Source organism: Hemiscyllium ocellatum, unplaced genomic scaffold (assembly GCF_020745735.1).
Source record: "Hemiscyllium ocellatum isolate sHemOce1 unplaced genomic scaffold, sHemOce1.pat.X.cur. scaffold_701_pat_ctg1, whole genome shotgun sequence".
NCBI lineage: Eukaryota > Metazoa > Chordata > Chondrichthyes > Orectolobiformes > Hemiscylliidae > Hemiscyllium > Hemiscyllium ocellatum.
In genome coordinates, this window is record NW_026869183.1 from 224,053 (window position 1) to 238,157 (window position 14,105).

Consider the following 14,105-nt stretch of genomic DNA (forward strand, 5'->3'; position numbering starts at 1 on the left):
CATACTCCCGGTTTCCCAATTTCCCAGTTTCCCATACTCCCTGTGTCCATTCTCCCAGTGTCCCATTCTCTCAGTGTCCCATACACATAGTGCCCCAAACTCACAATATCCCATACGCACGGTGCCCCATACTCCCAGTGTCCCATACACCTCGTGTCCCATACTCCCGGTATCCCATACTCCCAGTGCCCCACATTCCCAGTGCCCCATACTTCCAAGGCCCCTTACTCACAGTGCCCCATACTCCCGGTTTCCCAATTTCCCAGTGTCCCATATTCCCAGTGTCCCATATTCCCGGAGTCGCATACTCTCAGTGTCCCATACACATAGTGTCCCATACTCCCAATATCCCATACTCCCAGTGCCCCATATTCCCAGTCTCCCATACTCCCGGTATCTTGTGTCCCATACACCTCGTGTCACATATTCCCAGTGTCCCATACTCCTGGTGTCCCATACTCCCGGTGTCCCATACTCCCAGTGTCCCAAACACTCATTGTCCCATATTCCCAGTGTCCCATACTCCCGGTGTCCCATACTCTCAGTGTCCCATACTCCCAGTCCCCCTTACTCCCAGTGTCCCATACTCCCTGTGTCCCAGTCTCCCAGTGTCCAATACACCTAGTGTCCCATACTCCCAATATCACATACTCACAGTGCCCCATACTCCCGGTATCCCAGACCCCTAGTATCCCATACTCCCAGTGTCCCATACTCCCGGTGTCCCATACTCCCAGTGTCCTGTACACCCATTGTCCCAGACACCCAGTGTCCCATACTCCCAGTACCCCATACTCCTGGGGTCCCATAATCCTGGTGTCCCATAATCCTGGTGTCCCATATTCCCAGTGTCCCATACTCCCAGTGTCCCATACTCCCAGTGTCCCATACTCCTGGGGTCCCATAATCCTGGTGTCGCAGACTCCCAGTGCCCCATACTTCCAGGGTACTGTACTCAGGGTGTCCCGTACTCCCAGTGTCCCGTACTCCCAGTGTCCCGTACTCCCAGTGTCCTGTACTCCCGGTGTACCATATTCCCAATGCCCCATACTCCCAGGGCTCTATACGCCCAGTGTCCAATATTCCCAGTGCCCCATAATTCCAAAGTCCTGTACTCCCGGTGTGCCATATTCCCAGGGCCCCATACTCCCATTATCCCATAATCTCAGTGTCCCGTACTCCCAGTGTCCCGTACTCCCAGTGTCCCATACTCCCGGTGTCCCATACTCCCAGCGTCTCGTACTCCCAGTACCCCATATTCCCAGGATCCCGTACTCCCAGTGTCCCAGACTCCCAGTGTCCCGTACTCCCAGTGTCCCGCAATCCCAGTGTCCCATACTCCCAGTGCCCCATACTTTCAGTGTCCTGTACTCCCAGTGTCCCATACTCCCAGTGTCCCATACTCCCAGTGTCCAATATTCCCAGTGCCCCATACTTCCAACGTCCTGTACTCCTGGTGTGCTATATTCCCAGTGTCCCATACTCCCTATGTCCTATACTCCCAGTGTACCATATTCCCAGTGCTCCATACTCCCATTATCCCATAATCCCAGTGTCCCGTACTCCCAGTGCCCCATACTTACAGTGCCCAGTACTCCCAGTGTCCCATATTCCCTGTGTCCTGTACTCCCGGTGCCCCATATTCCCAGTGTCCTGTACACCCGGTGTCCCATACTCCCAGTGTCCTGTTCTCCAGATGTGCCATACTCCCAGTGTCCCAAACTCCCAGGGACCCGTACTCCCAGTGTCCCATACTCCCTGTCTCCCATACTCCCAGTCTCCTATATTCCCGGTATCCCATACTCCTGGTGTCCCATACTCCCAGTGTCCCAAATTCCCATACTTCTGGTGTCCCATACTCCCAGTGTCCCAAATTCCCAGTGTCCCATACTTCCAAGGCCCCTTACTCACAGTGCCCCACACTCCCGGTTTCCCAATTACCCAGTGTCCCATATTCCCAGTGTCCCATACTCCCGGTATCCAAGTCCCCCTGTGTCCCATCCACGCTGTGTCCCATATTTCCAGTGTCCCATACTCCCGGTATCCCATACTCACAGTGTCCCATACACCCATTGTCCCATACTCCCAGTGTCCCATACTCCCAGTGTCCCATACTCCCAGTGTCCCATACTCCCAGTGCTCCATACTCCCAGTGTCCCATACTCCCAGTGCCCAATACTCCCAGTGTCCCGTACTCCCAGTACCCCATACTCCCGGGGCCCCATACTCCTGGTGTCCCAGACTCCCAGTACCCCATACTTCCAGGGTCCTGTGCTCAGGGTGTGCCATATTCCCAGTGTCCCGTACTCCCAGTGTCCCGTACTCCCAGTGCCCCATACTCCCAGTGTCCCATACTCCCAGTGTCCCATACTCCCATTATACCATACTCCCAGTGTCCCATTATCCCAATATCCCTTACTCCCAGTGTCCCATACTCCCAGTCTCCCATACTCCTGGTGTCCCATACTCCCAGTGCCCCAAATTCTCAGTGTCCCATACTTCCAAAGCCCCTTACTCCCAGTGCCCGATACTCCCAGTGTCCCAGTCTCCCAGTGTCCCATACTCCCTATGTCTCATACTCCCAATGTCCCATACTCCCAGGGCTCCTTACTCCCAGTGGCCCATACTCTCCATCTCCCAGACTCCCAGTGTCCCAAACACCTCGTCTCCCATACTCCCAGTCTCCCATACTCCCGGTGTCTCATACTCCCGGTGCCCCACATTCCCAGTGTCCCATACTTCCAAGGCCCCTTACTCACAGTGCCCCATACTCCCGGTTTCCCAATATCCCAGTGTCCCATATTCCCAGTGTCCCATATTCCCGGAGTCACATACTCTCAGTGTCCCATACACATAGTGTCCCATACTCCCAATATCCCATACTCCCTGTGCCCCAGTCTCCCCGTGTCCCGTACTCCCCGTGTCCCATACTCCCGGTGCCCCACACTCCCAGTGCCCCATGCTCCCAGTGTCCCATATTCCCAGTGTCCCATACTCCTGGTGTCCCAAACTCCCAGTGCCCCAAATTCCCAGTGTGCCATACTCCCAGGGGCCTATATGCCCAGTATGCCATACTCCCAGTGCCACGTACTCCCAGTGATCTGTTCTCCCGATGTGCCATACTCCCAGTGCCCCGTACTCCCAAGTCCCCATACACCCATTCCCCCATTCTCCTGGTGTCCATATTCCCAGTGTCCTAGACTCCCAGTGCCCCATACACTCATTGTCCCATACTCCCAGTGTCCCAGACTCCCAGTGCCCCATACTCCCAGTGTTCCATATTCCCGGTGTCCCATACTCCTGGTGTCCCATACTCCCAGTGCCCCAAATTCCCAGTGTCCCATACCTCCAAGGCCCCTTACTCCCACTGACCCATACTCCCGGTTTCCCAATTTCCCAGTTTCCCATACTCCCTGTGTCCATTCTCCCAGTGTCCCATTCTCTCAGTGTCCCATACACATAGTGCCCCAAACTCACAATATCCCATACGCACGGTGCCCCATACTCCCAGTGTCCCATACACCTCGTGTCCCATACTCCCGGTATCCCATACTCCCAGTGCCCCACATTCCCAGTGTCCCATACTTCCAAGGCCCCTTACTCACAGTGCCCCATACTCCCGGTTTCCCAATTTCCCAGTGTCCCATATTCCCAGTGTCCCATATTCCCGGAGTCGCATACTCTCAGTGTCCCATACACATAGTGTCCCATACTCCCAATATCCCATACTCCCAGTGCCCCATATTCCCAGTCTCCCATACTCCCGGTATCTTGTGTCCCATACACCTCGTGTCACATATTCCCAGTGTCCCATACTCCTGGTGTCCCATACTCCCAGTGTCCCAAACACTCATTGTCCCATATTCCGTGTCCCATACTCCCGGTGTCCCATACTCTCAGTGTCCCATACTCCCAGTCCCCCTTACTCCCAGTGTCCCATACTCCCTGTGTCCCAGTCTCCCAGTGTCCAATACACCTAGTGTCCCATACTCCCAATATCACATACTCACAGTGCCCCATACTCCCGGTATCCCAGACCCCTAGTATCCCATACTCCCAGTGTCCCATACTCCCGATGTCCCATACTCCCAGTGTCCTGTACACCCATTGTCCCAGACACCCAGTGTCCCATACTCCCAGTACCCCATACTCCTGGGGTCCCATAATCCTGGTGTCGCAGACTCCCAGTGCCCCATACTTCCAGGGTCCTGTACTCAGGGTGTGCCATATTCCCAGTGTCCCGTACTCCCAGTGTCCCGTACTCCCTGTGTCCTGTACTCCCGGTGTACCATATTCCCAATGCCCCATACTCCCAGGGCTCTATACGCCCAGTGTCCAATATTCCCAGTGCCCCATAATTCCAAAGTCCTGTACTCCCGGTGTGCCATATTCCCAGGGCCCCATACTCCCATTATCCCATAATCCCAGTGTCCCGTACTCCCAGTGTCCCGTACTCCCAGTGCCCCATACTCCCAGTGTCCCATACTCCCATTATACCATACTCCCAGTGTCCCATTATCCCAATATCCCTTACTCCCAGTGTCCCATACTCCCAGTGTACCATACTCCCGGTGTCCCATACTCCCAGTGCCCCAAATTCTCAGTGTCCCATACTTCCAAAGCCCCTTACTCCCAGTGCCCGATACTCCCAGTGTCCCAGTCTCCCAGTGTCCCATACTCCCTATGTCTCATACTCCCAATGTCCCATACTCCCAGGGCTCCTTACTCCCAGTGGCCCATACTCTCCATCTCCCAGACTCCCAGTGTCCCAAACACCTCGTCTCCCATACTCCCAGTCTCCCATACTCCCGGTGTCTCATACTCCCGGTGCCCCACATTCCCAGTGTCCCATACTTCCAAGGCCCCTTACTCACAGTGCCCCATACTCCCGGTTTCCCAATATCCCAGTGTCCCATATTCCCAGTGTCCCATATTCCCGGAGTCACATACTCTCAGTGTCCCATACACATAGTGTCCCATACTCCCAATATCCCATACTCCCTGTGCCCCAGTCTCCCCGTGTCCCGTACTCCCCGTGTCCCATACTCCCAGTGCCCCATGCTCCCAGTGTCCCATATTCCCAGTGTCCCATACTCCTGGTGTCCCAAACTCTCAGTGCCCCAAATTCCCAGTGTGCCATACTCCCAGGGGCCTATACGCCCAGTATGCCATACTCCCAGTGCCACGTACTCCCAGTGATCTGTTCTCCCGATGTGCCATACTCCCAGTGCCCCGTACTCCCAAGTCCCCATACACCCATTCCCCCATTCTCCTGGTGTCCATATTCCCAGTGTCCTAGACTCCCAGTGCCCCATACACTCATTGTCCCATACTCCCAGTGTCCCAGACTCCCAGTGCCCCATACTCCCAGTGTCCCATATTCCCGGTGTCCCATACTCCTGGTGTCCCATACTCCCAGTGCCCCAAATTCCCAGTGTCCCATACCTCCAAGGCCCCTTACTCCCACTGACCCATACTCCCGGTTTCCCAATTTCCCAGTTTCCCATACTTCCTGTGTCCATTCTCCCAGTGTCCCATTCTCTCAGTGTCCCATACACATAGTGCCCCAAACTCACAATATCCCATACGCACGGTGCCCCATACTCCCAGTGTCCCATACACCTCGTGTCCCATACTCCCGGTATCCCATACTCCCAGTGCCCCACATTCCCAGTGCCCCATACTTCCAAGGCCCCTTACTCACAGTGCCCCATACTCCCGGTTTCCCAATTTCCCAGTGTCCCATATTCCCAGTGTCCCATATTCCCGGAGTCGCATACTCTCAGTGTCCCATACACATAGTGTCCCATACTCCCAATATCCCATACTCCCAGTGCCCCATATTCCCAGTCTCCCATACTCCCGGTATCTTGTGTCCCATACACCTCGTGTCACATATTCCCAGTGTCCCATACTCCTGGTGTCCCATACTCCCGGTGTCCCATACTCCCAGTGTCCCATACTCTCAGTGTCCCATACTCCCAGTCCCCCTTACTCCCAGTGTCCCATACTCCCTGTGTCCCAGTCTCCCAGTGTCCAATACACCTAGTGTCCCATACTCCCAATATCACATACTCACAGTGCCCCATACTCCCGGTATCCCAGACCCCTAGTATCCCATACTCCCAGTGTCCCATACTCCCGGTGTCCCATACTCCCAGTGTCCTGTACACCCATTGTCCCAGACACCCAGTGTCCCATACTCCCAGTACCCCATACTCCTGGGGTCCCATAATCCTGGTGTCGCAGACTCCCAGTGCCCCATACTTCCAGGGTCCTGTACTCAGGGTGTGCCATATTCCCAGTGTCCCGTACTCCCAGTGTCCCGTACTCCCTGTGTCCTGTACTCCCGGTGTACCATATTCCCAATGCCCCATACTCCCAGGGCTCTATATGCCCAGTGTCCAATATTCCCAGTGCCCCATAATTCCAAAGTCCTGTACTCCCGGTGTGCCATATTCCCAGGGCCCCATACTCCCATTATCCCATAATCCCAGTGTCCCGTACTCCCAGTGTCCCGTACTCCCAGTGTCCCATACTCCCGGTGTCCCATACTCCCAGCGTCTCGTACTCCCAGTACCCCATATTCCCAGGATCCCATACTCCTGGTGGCCCAGACTCCCAGTGTCCCGTACTCCCAGTGTCCCGCACTCCCAGTGTGCCATATTCCCAGTGTCCCATACTCCCAGCACCCCATACTCCCAGCACCCCATACTCCCAGTGTCCCATACTCCCAGTGTCCAATATTCCCAGTGCCCCATACTTCCAACGTCCTGTACTCCTGGTGTGCTATATTCCCAGTGTCCCATACTCCCTATGTCCTATACTCCCAGTGTACCATATTCCCAGTGCTCCATACTCCCATTATCCCATAATCCCAGTGTCCCGTACGCCCAGTGCCCCATACTTACAGTGCCCAGTACTCCCAGTGTCCCATATTCCCTGTGTCCTGTACTCCCGGTGCCCCATATTCCCAGTGTCCCGTACACCCGGTGTCCCATACTCCCAGTGTCCTGTTCTCCCGATGTGCCATATTCCCAGTGGCCCATACTCCCACTGCTCCATACTCCCAGTGTCCAATACTCCCAGTGCCCCGTCCTCCCAGTGTCCCATGCTCCCAGTGTCCCGTACTCCCAGTGCCCCGTCCTCCCAGTGTTCCATGTTCCTGGTGTCCTGTACTCCCAGTGCCCCGTCCTCCCAGTGTCCCATGCTCCCAGTGTCCCATGCTCCCAGTGTCCCATGCTCCCAGTGTCCCATACTCCCAGTGCCCCGTCCTCCCAGTGTTCCATGTTCCTGGTGTCCTGTACTCCCAGTGCCCCGTCCTCCCAGTGCCCCGTCCTCCCAGTGTCCCATGCTCCCAGTGTCCCGTACTCCCAGTGCCCCGTCCTCCCAGTGTTCCATGTTCCCAGTGTCCCATACTCCCAGTGTTCCATGTTCCTGGTGTCCTGTACTCCCAGTGCCCCGTACTCCCAGTGTCCTGTACTCCCAGTGCCCCGTACTCCCAGTGTCCCATACTCCCAGTGTCCCATACTCCCAGTGTCCTGTACTCCCAGTACCCCGTACATGCAGTGCCCCGAAATCCCAGTGTTCCATATTCCTAGTGTCCTGCTCTCCTCGGGGACGTTGTGGGTCAGCCCACAGCAGGTGGGCTGCAGAGGGTCAAGATGGCAGCTCTCCCCCACCCCCCACCCTCCCCGAATGGGGGGCAACTAGGGACGGGGCAATTACTGCTGGGCCCAGCCTGCGGCACCCACTTCCCACCGACATGAATGGATGAATAAACTCACTCGGGCAATGCCCTGGGGACCTGACCTTCTGCCCTGTCACGGCAGGATTTTAATTTTGGGAATAAAAAATCCAAATCAGGAATTTGCTGATGAAGTTATCGAAACTGAGGAAAGATTCCTGGTTCACGGACGTGCTTCGGGAGGGTGGGGGAAGCATGTGTGTCTTCCTGTGTGTACATGTGACTCTGAACCCCGCAGCGGTGGGGGTAGACTCTCAGGGCCTCCCTGAAATGGCTGAAGAAGCCATTCGGTTGTCGCAATCGCTATAGCAACGGGTACAGTCGCCGCCACCTATCTCCATGGCAACCGGGGGGGGGGGGGGCAATAAATGCTGACCAGCTCATGGGCCCATGGGGAGGGGTTTAAAAAGTGCCCCACAGTCTCTGTAGCCCAGAGCATCGAACCCCCTGCCAATCACACAGACTCATCACTTTAAGATGTTATTTTGTCGTGTTGCTTTATTTCCCCCCCGAAGAGATGTTTTGAGGCAGAGGCACCAATCTAGCGAGAACGTTAACAGGCCTTGGGGTTTTTTTTTTATTTCCAGTTGGAACAATAGGAGCAGCCTGGCTGGGTGTGGCTAAATCTAAGAACCAGGATTTCTAATGGGTTTTGTTTTAAGCTATCAGGTTGAGCTTTAAGAAGTTGCTGATGGAATCCCAACAGGACAGGAGTTTTGACAAATTAGCAGTATTGTTACCCTCTGTCGGTTATAGACGGAAGCTGGGGGTTTCTGTCTGCTGCTGGCTCCCTTGCCACACAGGTCTGTTTTTCTGAATTTGCCTTTTTTGCTCAGGGACGTTACTATATTGGAACAGGTAATTAGTAATAGTGACTGCATCTATTATTCGGTAAAGGTTTGAACAGACTCAAGTCATTCCAAGCACATCTTTCTTTTTGCTGGCACTTTAAGTCTAGTGTTTGAATAAATTGCGTTCTGCTTAATATCGAGTAGCTTGATCAGTCCTGGGTTGCGTCTGGAACACATTTACCTTAAAAATAAGAAAAGGTTAGGGTCAAGGCTAGAATATTTTGAAGGGGGTCTGGTCTGGGCCATAACGCCCTCGTTTTAGCTCACTCATTGCTAGGCCAGCCACATTGAGGGAAGGGGTCCCAGTGATCAAACCTTCAGAGTCCCCCTCCACCTCCGATTCAGATGATACCAAAGGATTCTGGGTTCCCAGTACCTGGAAAAAGGTCATGGTGGATCCTCCGTGGATGGTGCCATACTCGATGTTGGTTTGATCGGCGAGATCATCCGCAGACTCGATGGGGACCTCCATCCTCTGCACTGTCAGGAAGGCAGCAAGGTTCGCTGTGTATGAGGAGATGATGATCAGAGTAAAGGCCCACCTAGATCAGGCAGACAGTTCAGGCCCCGGTCAGTGAATGCTGGACAGAGAGAGAAGACATTCCCCCACAACCCAACACGACATGCCCACCTCCGCAACGGGGTGAAAGCGTTCCCCCCCCCTCTCTTCTCCTGAGTCTGCCCTCAAGTTGTTCCATTCTCCTGATCCCGGTTTGGGAGTTCGGCCTGGGCACGCACAGCTCCTGATCCTCGTCCTGGCCTTCGGATTAAGGAGCTGAACTCCGGAGGGGAATTTGACATCAAGGCCCTGCGTGGGACCGAGGGCGGTATGAAGGAGCTTGGGGCAAAGCTGGGGTTCGGTGCAGCTAAACGTGAGGGGATTCACTTTGGGAAGGATAACAGGAAGGCAGATTACTGGGGCGATGGCAGTGTGGGTGTGCAGAGGGATCTTGGTGTCCCATGTACATAGATCCCTGATAGTTGCCACCCAGGTGGATAGCTGAAAATGTGTTGCTGGAAAAACGCAGCAGGTCAGGCAGCATCCAAAGAGCAGGAGAATCGACGTTTCGGGCATAAGCCCTTCATCAGGATTCCCGAAACCTCGATTCTCCTGTTCCTTGGATGCTGCCTGACCTGCTGCGCTTTTCCAGCAACACATTTTCAGCTCTGATCTCCAGCATCTGCAGTCCTCACTTTCTCCACCCAGGTGGATAGTGCTGGCGTACGGGGTGTTCGGTGTTATTGGTAGTGGGATTGAGTTCTGGAGCCACAATATCACGCTGCAACTGTACAAGTACGGCCGCACTTGGAATATTGTGTACAGTTCTGGTCACCCCATGACAGGAAGGAGGTGGAAGCATTGGGAAAGGGGCAGAGGAGATTTACCAGGATGTTGCCTGGTCTGGAGGGAAGGTCTTGTGAGGAAAGGCTGAGGGACTTGGGTCCATTCTCATTGGAGGGAAGAGGCTAAGGGGGGGATTTGATAGAGACATACAAGATGGTCAGAGGATGAGACAGGGTAGACAGTGAGACTCTTTTTCCTCGGATGGTGATGTCAGTGTGTACGAGGGGGGCATAGCTACAAACTGAGGGGCGATAGATTTAAGACAGATGTCAGAGGCTGGTTCCTTACTCAGAGCGTGGTAAGGGTGTGGGATGCCCTACCTGCTAATGTAGTTAACCCAGCCACATTAGGGAGAGTTAAACAATCCTTAGATAAGCACATGGGTGATGATGGGATAGTATGGGGGGATGGGCTTAGGCCGAAGGGCCTGTTCTGCGCTGGATTGTTCTGTGGGATCAAAGGGTATCGGGGGGGCATAGCCTCTCCTGGTTGGAGTCATCACGCCTGGCACACAGGATGCTGGTTGTGGTTGTCGGGGGTCAGTCGTCCCAGCTCTAGGCCATCGCTGCAGGACTCCCTCAGGGCAGTGTCCTCAGCCCAGCCATCATCAGCTGCTTCAGCAATGACCTTCCCTCCATGACAAGGTCAGACGTGGGGATGGTCGCCAATGATTACACAGTGTTCAGCACCATTCACCATTCCTCAGATCCTGAAACACTCCGGGCCCAAATGTACCAAGATCTGGACAATCTCCCGGCTTGGGCTGACAAGTGGGGAGTGACATTCAGGCCCCAGAAATGGCAGACAGTTACCGACACCGATAACAGACGCTCTAACCACCGCCCCTTAACATCCAATGGTGTTACCATCACTGACTCCCCCACTAACAACATCCTGGGAGTTACTATTGATCACAAACACAACTGGACCCACCACATAAACACAGGACCTACAGGAACAGGTCAGAGGCTGGGAATCCCTCAGCGAGTAACTCCCCTCCTAACTCCCCCCAAAGCCTGTCATAGAGTCATAGAGATGTACAGCACGGAAACAGATCCTTCGGCCCAACCTGTCCATGCTGACCCAGATATCCCAACCCAATCTAGTCCCACCTGCCAGCACCCGGCCCATATCCCTCCAAACCCTTCCTATTCATATACCCATCCAACTGCCTCTTAAATGTTGTAATTGTACCAGCCTCCACCACATCCTCTGGCAGCTCATTCCATACACGTACCACCCTCTGTGTGAAAACGTTGCCCCTTAGGTCCCTGTTATATCTTTCCCCTCTCACCCTAAACCTATGCCCCTCTAGTTCTGGACTCTCCCACTCCAGGGAAAAGACTTTGTCTATTTATCCTATCCATGCCCCTCATGGTTTTATAAACCTCTATAAGGTCACCCCTCAGCCTCCGACGCTCCAGGGAAAACAGCCCCAGCCTGTTCAGCCTCTCCCTGTAGCTCAGACCCTCCAACCCTGGCAACATCCTTGTAAATCTTTTCTCAACCCTTTCAAGTTTCACAACATCTTTCCGATAGGAAGGAGACCAGAATTGCATGCAATATTCCAACAGTGGCCTAACCAATGTCCTGTACAGCCGCAACATGACCTCCCAACTCCTGTACTCAATACACTGACCAATAAAGGAAAGCATACCAAACACCTCCTTCACTATCCTATCTACCTGCGACTCCACTTTCAAGGAGCTATGAACCTGCACTCCAAGGTCTCTTTGTTCAGCAACACTCCCTAGGACCTTACCATTAAGTGTATAAGTCCTGCTAAGATTTGCTTTCCCAAAATGCAGCACCTCACATTTATCTGAATTAAACTCCATCTGCCACTTCTCAGCCCATGGGCCCATCTGGTCCAGATCCTGTTGTAATCTGAGGGAACCCTCTTCGCTGCCCACTACACCTCCAATTTTGGGGTCATCTGCAAACTTACTAACTTTACCTCTTATGCTCGATCCAAATCATTTATGTAAATGACAGAAAGTAAACACCATCATCTACAAGGCCCAGGTCAGGAGGGGGAGGGAATACTCCCCACTTGCCCCTGGGTGGGGGCAGCTCCAACAACACTCGAGAAGCTCTCCACCATCCAGGGACAAAGCAGCCCCCGCTGGATTGGCCCCACACCCACAAACATCCCCTCCCTCCCTCCCTCCCCCCAACCCCCCTCAGTAACAGCAGTGTTGTCCCAGCTACAAGATGCCCTGCAGAAACTCACCAAAGACCCTCAGGCAGCACCTTCCAAACCCACGGCCCCTTCCATCGGGAAGGACAAGGGGCAGCAGATATATGGGAACCCCACTCCTTGCAAGTTCCCCTCTGAGTCACTCCCCATCCCGACTTGGAAATATCTCGCCGTCCCTTCAGTGCGGCTGGGTCAGATTCCTGGAATTCCCTCCTGAACATTGTGGGTCAACACATGGACTGCAGTGGTTCAAGATGGCGGCTCTCCCCACCCCACCCTCTCAAGGGGCAATCAGGGACAGGGTAATAAACGCTGGGCCCAGCCGCTGACCCCCATGAATAAAACATCACTCGTGAAGTTACTGCAAGGCGCGTGAAATGGGAATTGTCCCAAATTTCCTTGTGCCTTCCGACCTCCCTCTGTGAATGCAGCTCTGAATCAGTCGGGCGCAGCCCCTGCCCCGTGGGTCCCAGTAACGCGTGGAACCGGAGGCGAATGGCGCGGGAGAAATGATAGCAAGCTGCCCACCTGCCCACCAGCGAGCGAGAGTCTAACTGGAGACGATCCAAGGCTGAAAGCTGCCATCCTTTCTCACGGTGGGATGAGGTAGGCGATAGCCAGTGAAACGTTGTTGCTGCTCCTCCCTCAACCTTCTCCCCCCTCTCCCCCCACCCTTCCCCCCAGCCCCTTGCCCACTCACCAGACTCCGCTGACGCAGCGCGTGGAGAGAGCACGGGGCATAATCTCAGAGCCCTGCTGCATGAAACCTCCGACCGGGAACCAAAGGCTGTTCCCCAGCGTGTACTGGTTCTCCAGGATGTCCACTCGCTCCCTCAGGCACGGGTGAGGGTTGTACCACTCGTAAGGGCTCATTCTGCCAAAAGGGAACGAGAAGAGGCAAGGTGACTGCCCGAGGGGCGAATGGAACAAATCCCGAACAATCTCCCGGCTCGGGCTGACAAGTGGGGAGTAACATTCAGGTCCCAGACAGTGACCGTTACCGAGAACAGACGCTGTAACCACCGCCCCTTCACATTCCATGGTGTTACCATCACTGTTATCCCGACAATGTGGAAGCAGGCTCTTCAGCCCAACACGTCCACACCGACCCCTCAAAGAGTAACCCTTACCCCGACAGTAACCCCAGACTAATCCACCCTAACCTACACATCCCTGAACACTGTGGGTAATTTCCCATGGCCAATCCACCCTAACCTACACATCCCTGAACACTGTGGGTAATTTCCCATGGCCAATCCACCCTAACCTGCACATCCCTGAGCACTGTGGGTAATTTCCCATGGCCAATCCACCCTGACCTGCACATCTTTGGACTGTGGGAGGAAACCCACACAGACACAGGGAGAATGTGCAAACTCCACACAGAGAGTTGCCTGAGGCTGGAATCGAACCCAGGTCCTGTGAGGCAGCAGCGCTAACCACTGAGCCACGGTGCCACCCCACTGAATCCCTCACCATCGAAAAGGGCAAACTCAACTGGCCTCATCACAGTAACACAGCGGCTGCAAGAGCAGGTCAGAGGCTGGGGGCCCTGCAGCGAGTAACGACCCCCACCCCGGCCTGTCCCACCATCTACAACTCACAGGTCAGGAGGGGGAGGGAATACTCCTCACTTGCCCCTGGATGGGGGCAGCTCCAACAACACTCGAGAAGCTCAAAACCATCCAGGGACAAAGCAGCCCCCAGCCCCACACCCACAAACAACCCCTCCCTCCCCCCCCCTCAGTAACAGCAGTGTGTACCGTCCCCTCCCTCCCCCCCACCCCCCCCCCTCAGTAACAGCAGTGTGTACCATCCCCTCCCTCACACCACCCCCCCTCAGTAACAGCAGTATGTACCATCCCCTCCCCCCCACCCACCTCAGTAACAGCAGTGTGTACCGTCCCCTCCCTCCCCCCCCACCCCCTTCAGTAACAGCAGTGTGTACCATCCCCTCCCTCC

The 14,105-nt window shown here is 54.8% G+C and overlaps 1 protein-coding gene across 1 annotated transcript in view; it reads right to left on the bottom strand.

Annotated features, from left to right (window-relative positions):
* Positions 1-14,105, bottom strand: part of LOC132814159 (glutamate receptor ionotropic, kainate 5-like) — a gene marked incomplete at its 5' end in the record, with an annotated part of 213,189 nt that overhangs the window by 189,259 nt on the left and 9,825 nt on the right. The window contains 2 exons of the mRNA XM_060823401.1: positions 8,975-9,140; positions 12,844-13,017. Of these exons, the coding sequence (XP_060679384.1) occupies positions 8,975-9,140; positions 12,844-13,017 (340 nt within the window). The remainder of the gene's footprint in view (positions 1-8,974; positions 9,141-12,843; positions 13,018-14,105) is intronic.